We start from the raw sequence: 18,245 nt of genomic DNA, 5'->3' as shown, positions 1-18,245 counted from the left end.
GGGTGAGCTCTCAACTAAAATTCAGCACCAATTTATCAGCCATATGAGTGAGCATCTTGAAAGCAGATCCTTCAGCTTCTAGTGAAGGTATCACTACTGATGTCACATAGGATAGAGATGAGCTTTTATTTATATTTTCTACTTAAATTTTTAAATTTATTTAAAAAATCTATTCTTTAGATGGGACTTCCCTGGTGGTCCAGTGGTTAAGACTCTGCACTTCCAGTGCAGGGGGTGAGGGCTCAAATCCTGGTTGTGGAACTAACATCTCTTGTGCTGCACAGTGTGGCCAAAATTCTTTTTAAAAAATCCATTCTTTAGAATAGAGCTGTCCAAAAAATATAATGTGAGGCACACACAAAATTTTATATATATTTTGGAAGCCACATTAAACAAGTGAAAAGAAGTAGGTAAAATTAATTTTAGAGATACATTTTATTTAACCCAATATATTCAAAATATGTTTTCAATGTGCAATGAAGATAAAAATTATTTATAAGATATTTTACATTCTTGTTCACACTAAGTATGTAATATTTTGGGTGTATTTTACACTTACAATTATATTTCAATTGAGACTAGCTACATTCCATATGTGGCAATTGACTACTGTACTATGAGAGTGTAGCCTTGTAATGAAAGAATTGGAAGGCAAACTATATCCCTGCCGCTATTTACAGTTGAGGAAAGTGAGACCCAGAGGGAGGAAGTGACTTGCCCAGGGGTGTGCACTGTTGTGGATTGAATGGTGCCCCCCTCAAAGGTATGTCCATGTCTTTTTCTGGTTATTCTGGGTCATAGTTATGGTATGAGGGATCTAGTTTCCTGACCAGGGATTGAACCCAGACTTCCTGCATTGGAAGCATGTAGTTGTAACCGCTAAACCACCAGGGGAGTCCCATATATGTCCATGCCTTAATTCCTTTGGTAAAACAGTCTTTGCAAATGGAATTAAGTTAATGATCTTGAGATGAAGACACTGGTGAGGTGGTGAAGTCGCTCAGTCGTGTCCGACTCTTTGCGACCCCGTGGACTGTAGCCTACCAGGCTCCTCCGTCCATGGGATTCTCCAGGCAAGAATACTGGAGTGGGTTTCCATTTCCTTCTCCAGGGGATCTTCCCAGCCCAGGGATTGAACCCAGGTCTCCTGCATTGGAGGCAGACGCTTTAACCTCTGAGCCACCAGGGAAGCCCCGATGAAGACGCTATTACAGATTATCTGGGCATGCCCTAAATCCGATGGCCAGTGTCCTTGTAAGAGATATACAGAGAAGATTAGACAGACAGAAGAGAAGACTGATACACAGAGAGGAATGGATGTGAAGACAGAGGCAGCCATGTGGGTGATGTGCCCATAAGCCAAGGAAAATAAGGAAAGCTGACAGCCCCCAGAACTTGGAAGAGGCAAGGAAAGAGTCTTTTCGAAAACCTCCAGAGGGAGTAGGGCCTGCAGACATCTTGATTTCAGTCTTCTGGACTTTGGAATTGTAAAAGAATAAGTTTCTGTTTATTTAGGCACTGAGTTTTGCAATAATTTGTTATGGCAGCCACAGGAAACTAATATATACTGCAAGTTTGAGGTGTGGACTTGAAAGCTCCTGGATTTCATTCCCAGCCAGAGCAATCTGCTTTCTTATTGCCTCTGAAATCTTTCCAGTGGCCAGCATTCATTCTTTTACAAGCAGAGTGAACCACATGACCTAGAGGGCCCATGCTCACTATATAGAGAGCCGCTGTCTTTTTGCTCCAGGGAACACCATTTCATGTCATCATCCTTTGCCTCCTCTACTCGTGTGACCTCAACTGCCCTCCCTGTTTCTACTCTTTCCACCTCCAGTGTTTTTTATGCATAGTTTCCAGGGTAATCTTGAAAAACAAACAAACAACCCTTCAAATATATCAAGCCAATTTTCTGCTTTCAATCTTCAGTGACTTCCCATTCACTGGAGTGAAGTCCAAACTTCCTACCACACATCTACAAGGCCCTGCTATTTTATGGACCCTGTTTGTATCTGTTCACTCTAGCCACAGAGAACTTGCTGCTGCTCCAACATGTTGAGCACACTCCTTCTCCAGGCGCATTACATTTGCTGTTTTCTCTGCCTGGAACATTCTCTACCCTCATGGCCCCATGGCACATCCTCTCATTTTATTCAGGTCTTTACTCAGATGTTCTGTTTTCATAAAGGATCTCCCTGGTTGCTGTCATTATTCATCCCTTTACCATGCTTTATTTCTCTTTAAAGGATAAATCCCATGCCACTAGTTCCTTAGGTTTTTGTTCATCTTCACTTTCGGCTCTATGATGGCAGGAACTTTGGTCTTTTATTTAACAGTGTGCAGAACAACACATAACAGATATTCCATAAATTCAATCCTGAATGAGTGAACAAATGAATGAGGAAGTAGAAGCATGCATGCTCCATGTAATCATAACTATTTTCCTAGAGAAGTCAGAATCTGGACATATAGGTGAAGTTATACCAACATGAACCAAAAAGTATATGTTCACTGGAATGACTAAAAGAATGTATCCAAGGCCACCTGTCTGAGACCCCTGCCCTATAGGATCCAGGCCCACTGGGAACTGTGTTCCCCATCTTCAGATAGTGCAGCTGCTCCAGGCATTGAGTGGTTCTTCAGGATCTACCAGCTTTTGCCTCTTTAGGCCCAGGCCCCATGAGGTCCTGTTTGTTGTTATAGACCAAAATCATCCAGAACTCTTCATTCAAAAGGCAGGATGTGGGCTGTAAGCTTCCAGCTCATCAGTTCAAAGAAACCCTACTTCAGCAGCAATGTCTCCTGGGATGTTTTCGCAAGCCTCCCTGGAAGATGGTGGGGCCTCTTAAAGGACTAATAATAGACAGGCACATCCAGTTTCCCAAACATGTCAAACTTAAAAGTGAAGGCTATTTTTTCCTTGTTACCTTTGAATTACTACATAGGAAAAGGACATTCCATTATGACAGTCATCGCTCTCCACATGCCACTTAATAACGATTTAGACTCAGCAGCCTCCAAGCAAAATCATCCTAGGAGGACCTGAGCTTCATTAGGCAGAAGTTCAGCGTAACTGGTTCAACTCCATCCGGCCCTCCTTCAGCCCTTTGTCACCAGAATGCTTTGTGCTTCAGCAGGTTTAACCACCATTCAACAACAATGTGACTTTGGGTGTCTCTTTTAATCACTCTGAGCCTTGCTGACTTTATCCATCATGAAAGTTCCTAAACTGACACAGGGTTACCTAGAGGACTGAATAAAACAGTGCAAGTGTCTGTAACACTCACCTAGCAGCTGATGTTTATTATTATTGAACACTTACTGGACATGGGTGGGATAAAGAGGTAATGTCCTTTATGTTTTCATTCATTCACTTGTTCACACAATTACTCATTCAACCAATGTTTATTGAGCTCTGAGGAGGTGTCAGGCATAGAGCTTGGTGCAAGGTGACATAATGGTGAGCAGAGCTTGCGCTCAGAGCCCAGGTCTAGTGCAGGAGTTCACAGTCTGATGCAGCACTGTGTTCCCAGAGTGTGGAGCATGGTGGGTAAATGTTCAAGGGCTGGGCATGGGTGCTGTTGTTTAGTCACTAAGTTGTGTCAGACTCTGTGATCCTGTGACCTGTATAGCCCACCAGTCTCCTCTGTCCATGGGACTTCCCAGGCCACTTGCTTCTTGGACGGGGCACTAAATCACACTGCCTTACTCGTGTAGATAATTATCACTTTTCGGTTGGTTTCTATCTTTCAGATTCCATCCAGGGGAGAGTCCCAGTTGGATATTAGTGTGTCTTTAACATCTCTCTAACATTTGGTAATCTCCCATAAACAAAAGAAGGCCTCAGGCGCAGGTGTTTCGGGCAAGTGGCAGCATCTGGAGAGATTTTTCATAGTATGTATACCTCTTGCTATTCAAACTCAGAAACTAGATAAATATTTTTCCCTAGATGGTGCACAAATATGACCAGCATTTGTGAAGATGGGTCAGGAGTGAAAGTTGGGGAAACACTGGCCTCTTAAGCTTCTCCCAACCCCCCTCCCCACCTATAAACATTTTTTATTGGTGTATAGTTGACTTACAATGTTGTATTAGTTTCAGGTGTACAGTAAAGTGAATCAGGTATACATATATACATATATCCACTCTTTGTTTTTCTAAGATTCTTTTCCCCTATAGAACATTATAGGCTTCCTTGGTGGCTCAGTGGTAAAGAATCCACCTGCAATGCAGAAGGCGTGGGTTCCCTGGATTGAGAAGATCCCCTGGAGAAGGAAATGGCAACCCACTCCAGCATTCTTGTCTGGGAAATCCCATGGACAGAGGAGCCTCGCTGGCTACAGTCCATGGGGTTGTAAAGGGTAGGACACAACTGAGCCACTAAACAACAATAGGCCATTACAGAGTTCTGAGGAGAGTTCCCTGTGCTACACTGTATGTCCTTATTAGTTATCTATTTTATATACAGTAGTGTATATACTCGGAGAAGGCAATGGCACCGCACTCCAGTACTCTGGCCTGGAAAACTCCATGTGCGGAGGAGCCTGGTGGGCTGCAGTCCATGGGGTCGCTAAGAGTCAGACACGACTGAGCGATGTCACTTTCACTTTTCACTTTCATGCATTGGAGAAGGAAATGGCATACCACTCCAGTATTCTTGTCTGGAGAATCCCAGGGACGGGGGAGCCTGGTGGGCTGCCGTCTACGGGGTTGCACAGAATCGGACACGACTGAAGCGACTTAGCAGCAGCAGCAATGTATATATGTCAAGCCCAGTCTCCCAATTTATTCCTCCTCCAGCTCCCCACTCCCTTTAATGGCCCCATTTTACAGTTGACAGAAACTGAGTCTCTTTGTGGAGGGGATGGACAGAAAGTAGGGAGTTTTCTTCTAAACGATCAGGCGAGCAAAGCCAAGAATTGTCTTGGTGGTCGAGTTAGACGTGTATATATAAAATAATGATTGCTCCTCCCTTCCCTCTGCAGTACGTGTGTGCGTCTCTGTGTGTAAGTGTGTGGAGCCACAGGCCTTTCCGAGTGAGTGACAGCGGGAGCCCGTCCCTCTAGGAGCCGCGTGCAGAGTGACCAATGGCACAGACAGGCTGTGGATGGGTACCAGTCTCTGCAAAAGCTCGGTTGGAAACCGTCGCACCCACCCTTTCCACCCCCCACCGCTCCCCCGTTTCCTCCCCACCACCCCACCCCAGCTCCATCAGTCTTTTTCCGCTCTCGGTTCCCCCGGGCGCCCCCAAGGTGCTTATCGCCTTCTTGCAATCCAGGGCGAGGACAGGGTCGGGGGTGCGCGGCGCGCGGGGGCCGAGGCTCAGGTCTGGCGGTTCCAGACTGCGGTCCCCGGTGCCGCCGCAGCGCTGCGGCTGAGAACGCTTTGCTGGGAGGCCGGCAGCCTCGGGGTGCTAATATGTAAAGCAGCTGGCGGCGCTGGGCGGGGCCTGGAGGCGATGCAAATGAGGGAGGCGGGGTCTGCCCGGGGCTCCGCCCCCCTCCCCCGCAGCTGGGGCCAGCGGTGCCAAGCGCAGCTGGACGAACAGCGGCAGCTGGGCGAGTGACAGCTCCAGCTCCGCGCGCCGCGGCCGCCAGAGCCGGCGCAGAGGAAGCGCCCGCGGCCCCGGGCGCCTGAGCGGCCGCCTGCTTCCGCGCCTCCCGGGCCCGCAGCCCGCGGTCCCGCGGCCCCGGACCGGCACTTCTCGGGCTCCGGCTCCCCGCGCGCAAGATGGCTGACCCGGCCGCGGGGCCGCCGCCGAGCGAGGGCGAGGAGAGCACCGTGCGCTTCGCCCGCAAAGGCGCCCTCCGGCAGAAGAACGTGCACGAGGTGAAGAACCACAAATTCACCGCCCGCTTCTTCAAGCAGCCCACCTTCTGCAGCCACTGCACCGACTTCATCTGGTGAGAGCGCGCCGGCGCAGGGCACCTTCTCGGGGCCCCGAGGGCAGCGCCGCGCGCGCGGGGACCCTTGTCCGCGCCCCCCCTCCGCCCTGCGCCTCTGAGGGAGGAGAAGCCCCGCATCCCCGGAGCTCCCCGCTGCGGACCCTTCTGCCCTGGACTGCCCGGTGGACGGTCCTGCGGCTTCCCGCTCCCCCCGGTCCCAGACGGCCGACCGCGGGGTGCCTCCTGCCCTGTCTCCCTCCCAGCCGCCTCGGAGCGCCCTGGGGCCGCGGCGCGGACGGCTGTCCCTCCCCGGGAGGGCAGCGTCTCTAGTGCCCTTTCGCACGGGGTTCCCTGTCCCTCCGCCTCCTTCCGGGCTCGAGGCACCCTCACTCCGCTTCCCTCCTTTCCGGGGGCAGCGCCCTGAGTGTCCTCTCTCTAGCTCCCTGCGGGCACAGGGCATCCTTTCCTCCTCCTCCGTGTCTCCGAGGGCAGCGCCCTGTGTTATCTCTTTACTGCCCCTTCCTGCGGGCCTGGGTTCTCCCATCCACTCCTCGGTTTCCCGGTGCACATCACTGCGGGAACCCTCCGGTCCCCGGTCCCTCTGGACATGGGGAGTCCTCTCTTCCTCCCTGTCCTCCGAGGAACACCACCGCCGCGGGGGCTCTGCCAGTCTCCCTCCCGATGCGTCTTTTTCTTTTCTCTTTCTCCGAGGGTACGCGGGCATCTCTGTGGGCAGATCTCCTGCCTGCCCTCCGCCCCCACCACGACGGAAACGCTCCCCCCACCCCGCCACCTGGTGGTCGCAACCTCCTCTCTTCTGCCTTTTGAGGGGAGATGGAGGTTACCGCTGAACTTCTACCTTCCCCCTCCCCCTGAAAGGCGGAAGACTCTTGGGCACCCGCCTGTGGCTGGGAGGTTGCACCTGGGCCAGAGGGGCAGGGGAAGTGGGGTGACTCTGCGGGGGAACTAACCGGCGGCTGGGCCCCTCGGCTGTCTGACATGCCTCCTTCTGCCTTTGCAGGGGCTTCGGAAAGCAAGGATTCCAGTGCCAAGGTAGGCTGTGGGGTTCTGGCCCATTTGTGCAAAGAGAAGGTAAAAAAAAGACTTCCTAGAAGGGACTGAATTAGGCAGAGTGAAGGCACCACGGCTGTCAGAGTGACCTCCCAAACTAGAAATTCATCACCACAGAAAGGTCTTATTGATACAAGGGGTGCTGTATGTGGGGCAGAGATGCTCCATCCAGGAAGGGCTGGTGGGGCTGAGAGGCCTAGCTGGCCGAGGAAGTGTATCCACCCTTTCTCCCTTCCTGCAGTTATCTGAAGAGTGAACCTGTCCTGCCTGGTCAGTTCGCCAGATAAGTGTGCACCTGAGTGCTAAGTCACTTCAGTCATGTCCAACTCCTTGCGACTCCATGGACTGTACCCCACCAGGCTCCTCTGTCCATGGGATTCTCCAGGCAAGAACACTGGAGTGGGTTGCCTCCAGGGGATCTTCCCCACCCAAGGATCGAACCTGTGTCCCTTACCTTTCCTGCATTGGCAGGCAGGTTCTTGACCACTGGCGCCACCTGGGAAACCCTTCCCCACCAATTCCTGCTCTTATGCCTTTCCACATCCCTTGCCCCACGGAGGTCTCTACAGGTGGCCTCTGCCTCTGCAGATGGTATATCCCCTAGAAAGGCTACTGTGATTGTCCCCTGGGCCTCTGCCCTCTCTGAAGAAGTGGTTCCAGATAGAGTGCTTCTCAGATCCTGGTTTAAATTGCCCTTTCTCTCTTCCGGCTAGGTACAGGAAGACTCCAAGTGACTGGTTACCTGGGTCCTTGCATCAGGCCTGAGATCCTTGACCCTAGCCAGGGATGCCCAGCCTAGGGGTGACTCGGCTGTCGCTGGCTGCAGATTCTCTCTCCAGATGCCAAATCACCTGTAGTCTTGTTTAGCCCTTAGGGTGTCAAACATTTTTTTAATTTGATGTCAACATTGTAGAACGGAAGATTTCACAAACGTATCTGACTTTGCAGCTTCAAGTTTGCTGACTGTTGGTCCCACTTTCTTTTTAGAACTACCATTTGGAGCTGAGAGCAGCTGTTTTCATAGGCAGGGTGCACATTCACCATTGTGTCTCAATCGATCATGACCGGGCCTGCTTCACCCAGTTTTGGCCCCTGTAAGGCGTTCGAGTTTCAACCTCTGGTCTGCAAAGTGCCCATTTTTAGACCAGTTATGGCTGAGTTTGGTGAGAAATGTCACATTTCTGGGGAATGTCTTAGGGACAAGTTGATTGCCCTGATGAGCTGGGCAGAAATCAGGGGAAGAAAGCATTTGAATATTAAAGAGTCTGACATGTGACTTAGCACTGACTGACAGTTCAGTTGTAGCACCTCCACCCTCCAGAGAAAGTGAAGTGATCCCTGGTGAGTGTGGGTGGCATTGTCAGTTGTACAGAATGCTTGCAGTGTGGCACTGCTTTCTTCTGAGACTTGTGTGTCCTCTAACCTGAGATCTGAGCAGAGCCCACTTAGTTGGTGAGTGTCATAGACCCCCATCCCCCTCTTCCTTTACCAGGATTTGGAGCCCCAGTTTTACACACTGCATGAGAGGATTTCCCACATCCCTTTAAATGGCAACATTTTGGTCCTGGTGCAAACTGTTGGATTGTTTTCTAGAACGTTAACCCCTCGGGCAAGAATGCCAGTGGTATCTTAGCCCAGGAACACGTAGATCTTTGAGGTTACCTACCACTTTCATGAATCAGTTTCTGTCTTTGTGGCTTGCTGAGGTCTGGGGTGATTTTTGAACATTTTTATGCTGCTTTTCCATCCCACCTGCTCTGCAGTTATTAATGGTGGGAACGTTGCTTGCAACATGCAGGTAATGAGACATCTGAAGCGGGAGATCATTTTATTCAAAGAAGGAACGGTGGTCACCATTTTCTGGTGCAGCTATTAAGGCAGAAATAAAGTTTCTAACGAAATATGGCAGCTTAAGAGGTCGCTATGCTTTATTTTTTAAATCGCTTTTCTTTATCTCCTCTCCAGGCAATGTAGGGTAGTGGGCAGGAGAAGGCAATGGCAACCCACTCCAGTACTCTTGCCTGGAAAATGCCATGGACAGAGAAGCCTGGTAGGCTGCAGTCCATGGGGTCGCGAAGAGTTGGACATGACTAAGCGACTTCACTTTCACTTTCATGCATTGGAGAAGGAAATGGCAACCCACTCCAGTGTTCTTGCCTGGAGAATCCCAGGGACAGGGGAGCCTGCTGGGCTGCCGTCTATGGGGTCGCACAGAGTTGGACACGACTGACGTGACTTAGTAGCAGCAGCAGCAGCAGCAGCAGCAGCAGCAGCAGCAGGGTAGTGGGCATGTGGCTTGGATCTTGGCCTGAGACTTCACAGCTGTGTTACTTAGCCTCTTTGTACCTCAGGCTCCTCATTTATAAAATGGGTCCAGTAACAACAACACCTACTTTTAAAAACTGCTAAGTGGCTCCAAGTTGTTAACAGTATGTAAGATGCTTGGACCAGAGCTCAGCACAGACTAAGCACTCAGAAGATATCATCTCCTAGGATTGCCTCCAAACTAACCTAGTGGTGGGGCAGCTTTGTGTAAGAGGAGACTGGGTTGCAGGGTTACTTTGCTATGAAACCAGCTGCCATGTGATAGTCAAAATCCAGCGGTGAACATGTGGTCACCTCATGTTGCTGCTTTGCTCATATATTCCAACTGGGCTGGATGGGAAGGAGCAAGAGAGGGGAAGGGGCAATTTGACAGCCCTTGAAATTGAGTTGTTTGGGACTTCATGCTGAGGGATATTGAGGAAAGGGAAAGATTATCCTCTTATCCTGGGGCTCCCTTGGTGGCTCAGTCAAGAATCTGCCTGCAAGGCAGGAAACCTGGGTTTGATCCCTGGGTCAGGAAGATCCCTTGAAGAAGGGAATGGCAACCCACTCCAGTATTCTTGCCTGGAGATTTTCAAGGACAGAGTATCCTGGTGAGCTACAGTCCATGGGGTCGCAAAGAGTTGGACATGGCTGAGCAACTAACACTTATTTCTTACTTAAGATTGTTCTCAGATATGCTCAAAATTACCTGGGACTAATTTTGGAATCTCAGAGCTATTCCTTATTCAAGCATTTTCGGCACTGCGTATTTCCTCAGGGTGAATCTAATTAAAATGGGATCAGCATTGCATAGAAAATGCCTAAGGTTTTATTCTGTCACCAAAGTCAGAAGTCCAAAGGCCAGGGTCCTGTGTTCATTTCAGTTTTCCACTCTACAATCCCAGAAGTGAAAATTATCTCATGGTTCAAGAAGGATGCTGGACTGTCCAGTCTTCACATCCTTATTTCAGCCAACGGTGGGAGGAATGGTAAAGGAAGGCGAAGGACAGACACATGTTCACTGTCCTGGAAGTTGCCTCTTATACTTCTGCCTGAATGCTATTAGCTAGAACTTAATCACATACCCACACCCTGCTGCAAAGGAGTGTGTGGGAAATGTCATGTTAATTTCAGGTAGCCCTATTCCCAGCTAAAAGCTAGGGTGGGGGTTTTCCCATCTCAAAAACAGAAGGGACTGGGGATCCAGCCTCTGCCATTCTTGGGTAGGAGGTGTGTAGGATGATCATAAGGCAAGGAAACCACTGAGCCCCAGGCTTCATGGTGCTGCCATGGAAATTGGGGATGCTAGGATGGAAAGTCCATAAACCATGGAAAACTGTAAATTTGTGTGTGCTCAGGGAGCTGAAGAATAGATTTTCTTGCTTTTGTACAAAAATCTAGAGTGGCTGCCACATAATTTCTCCCATTTTGTTTCCACTCTCTGTATTTTCTATAAAAGCATTCTCGGTGAGGTAGTTTAAGAATGTCTCTGGTGACAGGGGACAGGAGCTGAGAATCTCTATTATGAAACTGCCTAAATTCTGAATAAGAAATAAGACCCCTCAGATAAGCAAGGCAGACTTGTCTCTGTAGCATTCTTTAGAGGAGCTGCAGACCTGCCGTTTGTGCCTTAGTTGTAATTAAGACAAAGCTTTGGGTGGAATTAGGCTCTTACCCCAAGAAGCTTTTGCAGTTTGGCAGAGAAGGAAAAAAGAATTTTTTTAAAGAAAGTGACATCGTTAGAAATAGGGAGACAATAAAATACAGAGATTTAGAATTCCTAGCATGTGGTTGGAGTCAGAAAGAACTGGGTTTGAATCTATGCTCTGCCACCTACAACAGTGTGAAATCAGGCAAGTCTTCCATATGTCGTGGCCTCAGTTTGCTTAGCTGTGAAATGGGCTGATGGTACCTACCTTATAGGGTTATGGTGAAAAGTAATGAAGTGGTACAAGAGAAATATCACTGTCAATAATTCTAAGTTAGATGATAATTATTACTTCTTTAGCTGTAGGGAACTGTGTCAAAAGGGGACAGAGTTAATTCGGGAACTCATTAAATGACTATGTGACTTTCATGTATTTAGGTGGGTTTTCTTCTTAGGTATGTTTCTTTGTAGACTTCAGGTGACACCAGTGAGTCTGGCCCCAGACAGCGAGCTTGCTTAGATTATATTTTCTCACCCTTCTTGTGAGAAAAATCTAAACTTGCCATGGACTCACGAGAAAAACCCCACTGCACTAATTTTCTGACTATGAAAACCTAGCATTGATGATTATAATGAATAAACCAGCTGTTCCCTTTCCTGCATAGATTAGAAAACATGTTTTTAAGCCTTCTTTTTTAATTTTTATTTTTTATTGAAGTACAGATGATGTACAATGTTGTGCAAATCTCTGCTGTACAGCAAAGTGACTCAGTTACGCACATATTTTTAAATATTCTTTTCCATTATAGTTTATCACAGGATATTGAATATAGTTCCCTTTGCTTTTTTAAAACCTTATAATAGACATTATTCTTAAAAATCCCCAAAGTATTTCATGAATCCAGTCATTGCTGGTTTCATCAACATTGACTTTATAGGATTCAAGTTTATTTTAGTCTGTAGTTAGCACATAGAAATTAGAATATGTACTTTTTAAAAACAACAAAGATGAATCAAACGTTCACTTTATTTTTGGCATATTTTTTCCCTAGGAACTTAGGATATCTTCAATTTCACATTGAACTTTCTCAGTAAAATCATTAATAGGGCCCCCCTATTTTTGGCCATGCTATGCAGCACGTGGGATCCTTAGGTCCCTGACCAGGGATTGAACATGCACCCCCTCTATTGGAAGCATGGAGTTTTAACCACTGGGCCACCAGGGAAGTACCAAGAGGGCCTTTTTTGTGTGTACAGTCACATGTCAGGCTACAGGTTACTGGAGCCTCTATTATTCCACTTCTCTCCCTTCCCAGGGGCAGATCCCAGAGGCCTGTGAGTGAGACTCCGCTTATCTCTTGGCTTCTTCTGAGTGTGTTCTAGGGGTCCCAGGTGGATAAAAGACACGGGCTTTTAGAATTTGTGTTTGTTTGGTTTGACTTTTAATTTTTTTCCACCTGAAATGGGATTTGGGGCTCAAAGTCCCAAATGAAGTAAAAAATTTTAAGGGTAGATTAACGTTGAATCTGAACAAGAAGAAAGGCTGATTTGTTGAAAATTCAGCAGCTGATTCATTTTGAGCTGTAGAGCACTCAGGGAGAGCTTGAAGCTTGGTCACTGGGCAACAGAATGCCTTTCTAAGTAAATATGGAAAATATGACCTTTGAAAATCTAGTTGATATGATATACTGGTTATTAGAAACTCGTTAAAAATATATTATTTCTGAGTACCAGTGATACTCCAAGTACTGCCCGGAAGCAGATGTAGCATGCTTATGGTGTATTTGGGTCAGTAAAGAAAAAGATTCAGAGAACTTAACTGGTCAAAAGATAAATCGAAGGTTTGAAAATAATTTCTACATGTTCTTGCTGTTGGGGTCTCTTTCCTCTGCCTCTGTCTCTTTCTCCCTATCTTTTTGTTTCTATCTCTGTCTCTCTCTACACATGCACACAGGTACACACACACGTGCATATACACATAAATAGACCAGTATATCACAATTTTGATAACATGCATCTCCTTTGGATGCTTTTCAGCTACAAGTAGTTAAATTATTAAGTACAATTTTAATCCTCTGGTCTTTTGTCTTCGCAGTCCAATTAATTCCTGGGTTGGAGAGGGGAACCAGCTGAGAATTTCATTATCTGTGGCTAATGTTTTCAAAAGTTTGGTCGCTTATCATTCTTGGCATTTGATCTAATTGCAAGGATTCTTTGACTTCACTCATCCCGTGTCTCCATTGAAATTGTATAATGCTTCGCAGAAAGTTCTGTTGGATAGAGCTGCCTTAGACCCTAGCAGTAGGTTTCACAGTAATCCTAATGTGAGCAGACTCTGGGAGATGGGGATGGACAGGGAAGCCTGGCGTGCTGCAGTCCCTGGGGTCACAAAGAGTCAGATGTGTCTGAGCAACTGAACAGCAAATGTGAGCGCATTTAACTTAACTTTGTCAACTCCTAACTCTTAATATGAAATACCAAATTTAAGATTAAATTTAAAAGAAAAGAGGACATAAAAACTGACAAAAGATAAGAAAATGGATAAAATTAGAGAGAAAAGAGGCAGGTGAGAAGGGGATTTGGTGATGAGGTGGGAAGGAGGCCCTGCTTACCACTTGGTCCAGCACTTACTTATGTTCTAAAGACACATACCAGAAACAGATGAGGCCTCACTGGTCCCCATCAGAGTGGATCCAGAGAGACCCCAAGGAAATAGCAACCTTGTGTCCTGCTCATCTTTCTTTTTAGACACTTATCTTTATGGGGGGGGGGGGGGTTGTTTGAAACACACATGGTTAAAAAATAAAGTAGTACAAAAGTAAAAAAAATTGTGTGATAGACTGTTGACCTTTTAATAGCATATACAAAATCCAGAGTGTTTACAGGTGGCATTTGGAGGTGTGATGAATGCTTGGAAATCTGGTGGGAAATTTGTCTGTTTACCACATCCATCCATTTATCCATCCATCCATCCATCCTTCCTTCTTTCCAAAAAGTATTCACTCATTAAACTCCGTGTGTCAGGAATTATGTTAGATGGCAGGAGCACAATGGTGAATGAGATTGAGAAGATTCTTATTGTCGTGGGGCTTCCAGTGTAATGGGAGAGATAAGACATTCTGTCGATACAAATCATTGCAGCAATATTTAATTTCACTCTTGTTAGAAAAAACGTATCATATATTAATGCATACATGTGGTGTCTAGAAAAACGGTAAAGATGAACCTATTTCCAGGGCAGGAATAGAGATACAGATGAAAGAACAAGCATGTGGGCAAAGAGGAGGGGAAAGGAGAGGCCGGGACGACTTGGGAGACTGACTGGCATATATGCACTGCTTTGCGTAAAATAGCTAGCGGGAACCTGCTGGAAAGCACAGGAAGCGCAGCACGGTGCTCTGTGAAGACCTAGAGGGCTGACACGGGGGTGGGTGGGAGGGAGGTCCAGAGGGAGGGGATCTGTGTCTGCATATAGCTGCTTCCACACTGCGTTCACACTTCATTGTGCAGCAGAAACTAACACACCATTGCAAAGCAATTATACTCCAATAAAAAACTTCTCTCTTGTTAAGGACTTTGAAGGGGATGTTCAGCGTGATGTGTGGGCATGCAGGGGATGCTAACCTATGTAACAGTTGGGATGGAGTCAGGGAATTAAAAATCAAAACAACTTCTCATTCTTCGAGGTAATCTGAGAAAGTCTGAGTTGTCAAGGAACTGGAGCTAAAAAAAATCTGTATTGTGAAGCTGCTCATATCCTAGATAAAGATACACAGGAGGTCTTATCTCTGTGACATTCTGTGGAGACGCCCTGAATCTATTTGTGCCTTGGTTGCAAGTACGGTGAATATTGAGTAGAATTAGACAATTACGTTAAGATGGCTTCTCTCTCAGTTTGACAGACAGAGAACGTTGTCTCCTCTTAGCTAATAACTCAGGTGATGAGCTGGCTTCCTTTTTGTTCAGGGATTGCTGTTTGAGGTTGTTCTAAAGGAGAAAAATCACCATTTCAGAGATGGAGGGGCAAGTCTGAGGCAACAGACTGAGAACAGAGCAATTATACGTGTGTGTGTGTGTACACACAGAGATTCTTTTCAGTTCATTACAAGATACAGAAGTGTGCGACTGAGTCGCTCTGCTGTACACCAGAAACTAACTGAACATTGGAAATCAACTATATTTCAATTAAAGAGAGAGAGAGAGAGCAAGCAAAAGCTATCAGTGAAAGGCATTGGTGTGCTAAAAGCCAGTTTTCAGGGGCACAAGATTACCTGCATTTGCTGCTGAACACCTTCCTCACCCTGGGTCCATGACTGGTTTCCCATTGCTGCTTCGTCCCATTGGCTTGGACAGCGTGTTTTCTCTTGTGGGGAAGATAATTTTTAAGTAATTTCACAGAAAGCAGCCTTGACTCACATGTAGAGGAAGATCCTTTGTCAGTTCTCTTTCCATCTTTCTGATTGCTTCAAGAAGAAAGTCTCAGTCTCTCTCATACAAATCTGAGTCCTTTGTAAGTTTTTTTTTTTTTTTTTCAAATAAAGGGGCTACAGGGAATTATAGAAACATACCGGTGTATCAGTTTCTACCTGTAATCCACTTTTAACTAATGTTGAGCCTCATGCTGTTCTACCTCTGGGCCTCACTTCTTACTGGGTCTTCCTCCTTGTGAGTCAGGAAGGGGTGGTTTCAGTGTCTTCCCAGAAATGTTTGGTGTTGCAGGGAAGGTGTGTTGCACAGAATTGAAAGGCACAGCAGTTCAGACTGTGACAGTGTCTGGAAGGGATGATAGCCTTTATTCAGGATGATAGCCTTTATTAATATTACTGTTGTTATCGTTGCCGTTGTTGCTACCTTTTCTTTTTTACTTTCTTTCTTTATTTTTTAAATAAGGGTATAGTGGTTTTATGGGGCTTCCCAGGTGGCAGTAGTGGTAAAGAACCCACCTGCCAATGCAGGAGACATGAGATGCGGATTCAATCCCCGAGTTGGGGAGATGCCCTGGAGGAGGAAATGGCAACTCACTCCGATATTCTTACGTGGAGACTCCCATGGACAGAGGGGGCCTGGCGGGCTACGGTCGGTATGATTGGCAAGAGTCGGACAATGACTGAAGTGACTTAGCGTACACACGTGGTCGCTTTATAGTGTTGTGTTGCTTTCTGCTGTACATCAGACGGAATCAGCTGTGTGTGTGTGTGTGTCCTCTCCCTCTTAGACTTCCCTCCCACCCTCTTCCCCATCCCGCCCCTCTAGGTCATCACAGAGCAGCCAGCTGAGTTCCCTGTGCTATATTGCACGTTGCCCCTAGCTATTTATTTTACACACGGTAGTGTATATATGTCAGTCCCAGTAATTGTCCTTTGCTTGCTTGTTTATGTCTTTTGGATGTCTCTTTCCCCTGTAGCCCACACGCAAAAATTAGTCCTACTGGGTCATAAGGGGAACTTTGATCCAGACTAGGAGGGTTCTGATCCTCCTTATTGAGTCTTGGCATTCGCTTAGTAAACAGAAATTAACTTTGCTCAACAGTTACAATGTTCCTGGGGGAAATTCTAGACTCTTCTTTCACCTTGCCACTGCCCAGTTAACCAAACTTTGGGTCTGTAGATAGGCAGTGAAAATTGGACTTGCTAGTGAAGGCTCAGAAATCAAACAGACACAATTTCCTATCCTGGCTTTGTCTTTCCATGGCCTTGTGACCCTGGGCTGGTGAAATATGATCCTGCCTTTATACACTTATCCTGATGGCTCAGTTGGTAAAGAGTTCACCTGCAATGCAGGAGACCCTGGTTCAGTTCCTGGATCAGGAAGATCTGCTGGAGCAGGGATAGGCTACCCACTCCAGTATTCTTGGGCTTCCCTTGTGGCTCAGCTGGTAAAGAATCCACCTGCAATGTGGGAGACCTGGGTTTGATCCCTGGATTGGGAAGATCCCCTGCAGAAGGGAAAGGCTACCCACTCCAGAATTCTGGCCTGGAGAATTCCATGGACTGTATACTCCATAGAGTTGCAGAGAGTCGGAAAAGACTGACTTTCACTTTCACTTTCACAGCTATCTATCCATCTACCCATTCACCCACCAATCCATTCCTCTATCCACCCAGCTGTTTTTCCATTCCATCCTCCATCCATCTATCCATCCAGCCATTTCCCCATCTATCTGTCCATCTGTCCATCTGTCCATTCATTCAGTAAATATTTATTGAGTGCCTTCCATGAATCGGGTACTGTGCTGGGAACTAAAACTAAAGGAGCAGTAAAGGAGCCAGAGCCGCTGCCCTCAGGGACGTTTATTAGAAGAACAGCAATTAAGTAACTTAGAAGAAATACATTGTATAACATCAGGTTGCACTGCGGGCTTTGGAAAGAAAGAAGACACTGTGCTTGCCCTTGAAATCTCTCTGGTCTTTGGAGGGGAGAGGAGAACAGCAGGACCAGTTACTTCCGGTACATAAATGTGAAGTATTACACCAAGGGTGTGAAAAGGCTTTGAATGACATCCGTACTCCTGGGAGGAGAGGAGAAGATTCCACACTGGAGCTGACATTTGGGAACAATCTTCCAGCAGGAGTGGGAGTTCCCAGATTGACAGGGGTTTGGGGGCTAGGGTGGGTGTTTTGGGCAGAGGAGAGCAATGGTAAGCCCTGGAAGAGTGAACGGGGCTCCTGCGGGAACAGGAAGTGGGGGGTGTGTGTGCAGGAGGAGCTGGTGGGAGGGCAACGTCATGTGGGGGGCTGGGGGGGTGTCTGGACCTTGTGAGGGAGCATAGTGACTAGGAAGTGACTGTTGTCATTGCTGTAGAGCGGGATGTGTGGGGGTGAGTGAGATGGCCAAATGTTCAAAAAAGAGAATGAGATGTATTCTGAAACTATAATTGCTGTGACTCAGTTCCTGAAATTCCAGGCTGGTGGGGTTGGAGGTCAGATAAGAGAAACTGAAATGACCATTTAGAAGCAGTGCTGGTGTTGATGGGTGGGGGTGTGTGTGTGGGGGGGTTGTTCCCAGAGCGTGGAGGGGCTGCTGCTATTTTTCACATCCTAAAGAGACATTTGGATTTTCGTGTCAGTCATATTGATGATTCTATTTTGGGAGGTGGTTACTGGGTTATTTTTATGGTTCTAACAATAGGGATATCACTCTTCACTGCATCTTTAATCGTAGAAGGCCACAGAATGATGTTGTCTCTAGAAGGAATCCTCCTACTCCTTTTCTCCTTCTCTCCTGTTCTCACGCACCCAGCTCGTGTTTATTGAGCACATGTTCCACTGGAGATAAAGGATTTGTGCTTTGGAGACAGGATGGCGTCAATGTAAATTTTGGCTTCTTTTTTTTTC

The 18,245-nt window shown here is 47.0% G+C and overlaps 1 protein-coding gene and 1 non-coding gene across 2 annotated transcripts in view; one reads left to right on the top strand and one right to left on the bottom strand.

The window, feature by feature from the left end:
- Nucleotides 1-1,117: 1,117 nt before the first annotated feature.
- Nucleotides 1,118-1,189, bottom strand: TRNAW-CCA (transfer RNA tryptophan (anticodon CCA)). Its single transcript has one exon. It is a non-coding gene; the product is annotated as a tRNA-Trp (tRNA).
- A 4,541-nt stretch (nucleotides 1,190-5,730) lies between these two features.
- Nucleotides 5,731-18,245, top strand: part of PRKCB (protein kinase C beta) — a 381,711-nt gene continuing 369,196 nt past the window's right edge. The window contains exons 1-2 of the mRNA XM_052659473.1: nucleotides 5,731-5,903; nucleotides 6,907-6,938. Of these exons, the coding sequence (XP_052515433.1) occupies nucleotides 5,731-5,903; nucleotides 6,907-6,938 (205 nt within the window). The remainder of the gene's footprint in view (nucleotides 5,904-6,906; nucleotides 6,939-18,245) is intronic.

Source organism: Budorcas taxicolor, chromosome 2, assembly GCF_023091745.1.
Source record: "Budorcas taxicolor isolate Tak-1 chromosome 2, Takin1.1, whole genome shotgun sequence".
Lineage (NCBI taxonomy): Eukaryota > Metazoa > Chordata > Mammalia > Artiodactyla > Bovidae > Budorcas > Budorcas taxicolor.
This window is presented reverse-complemented; position numbering and strand designations above follow the sequence as displayed.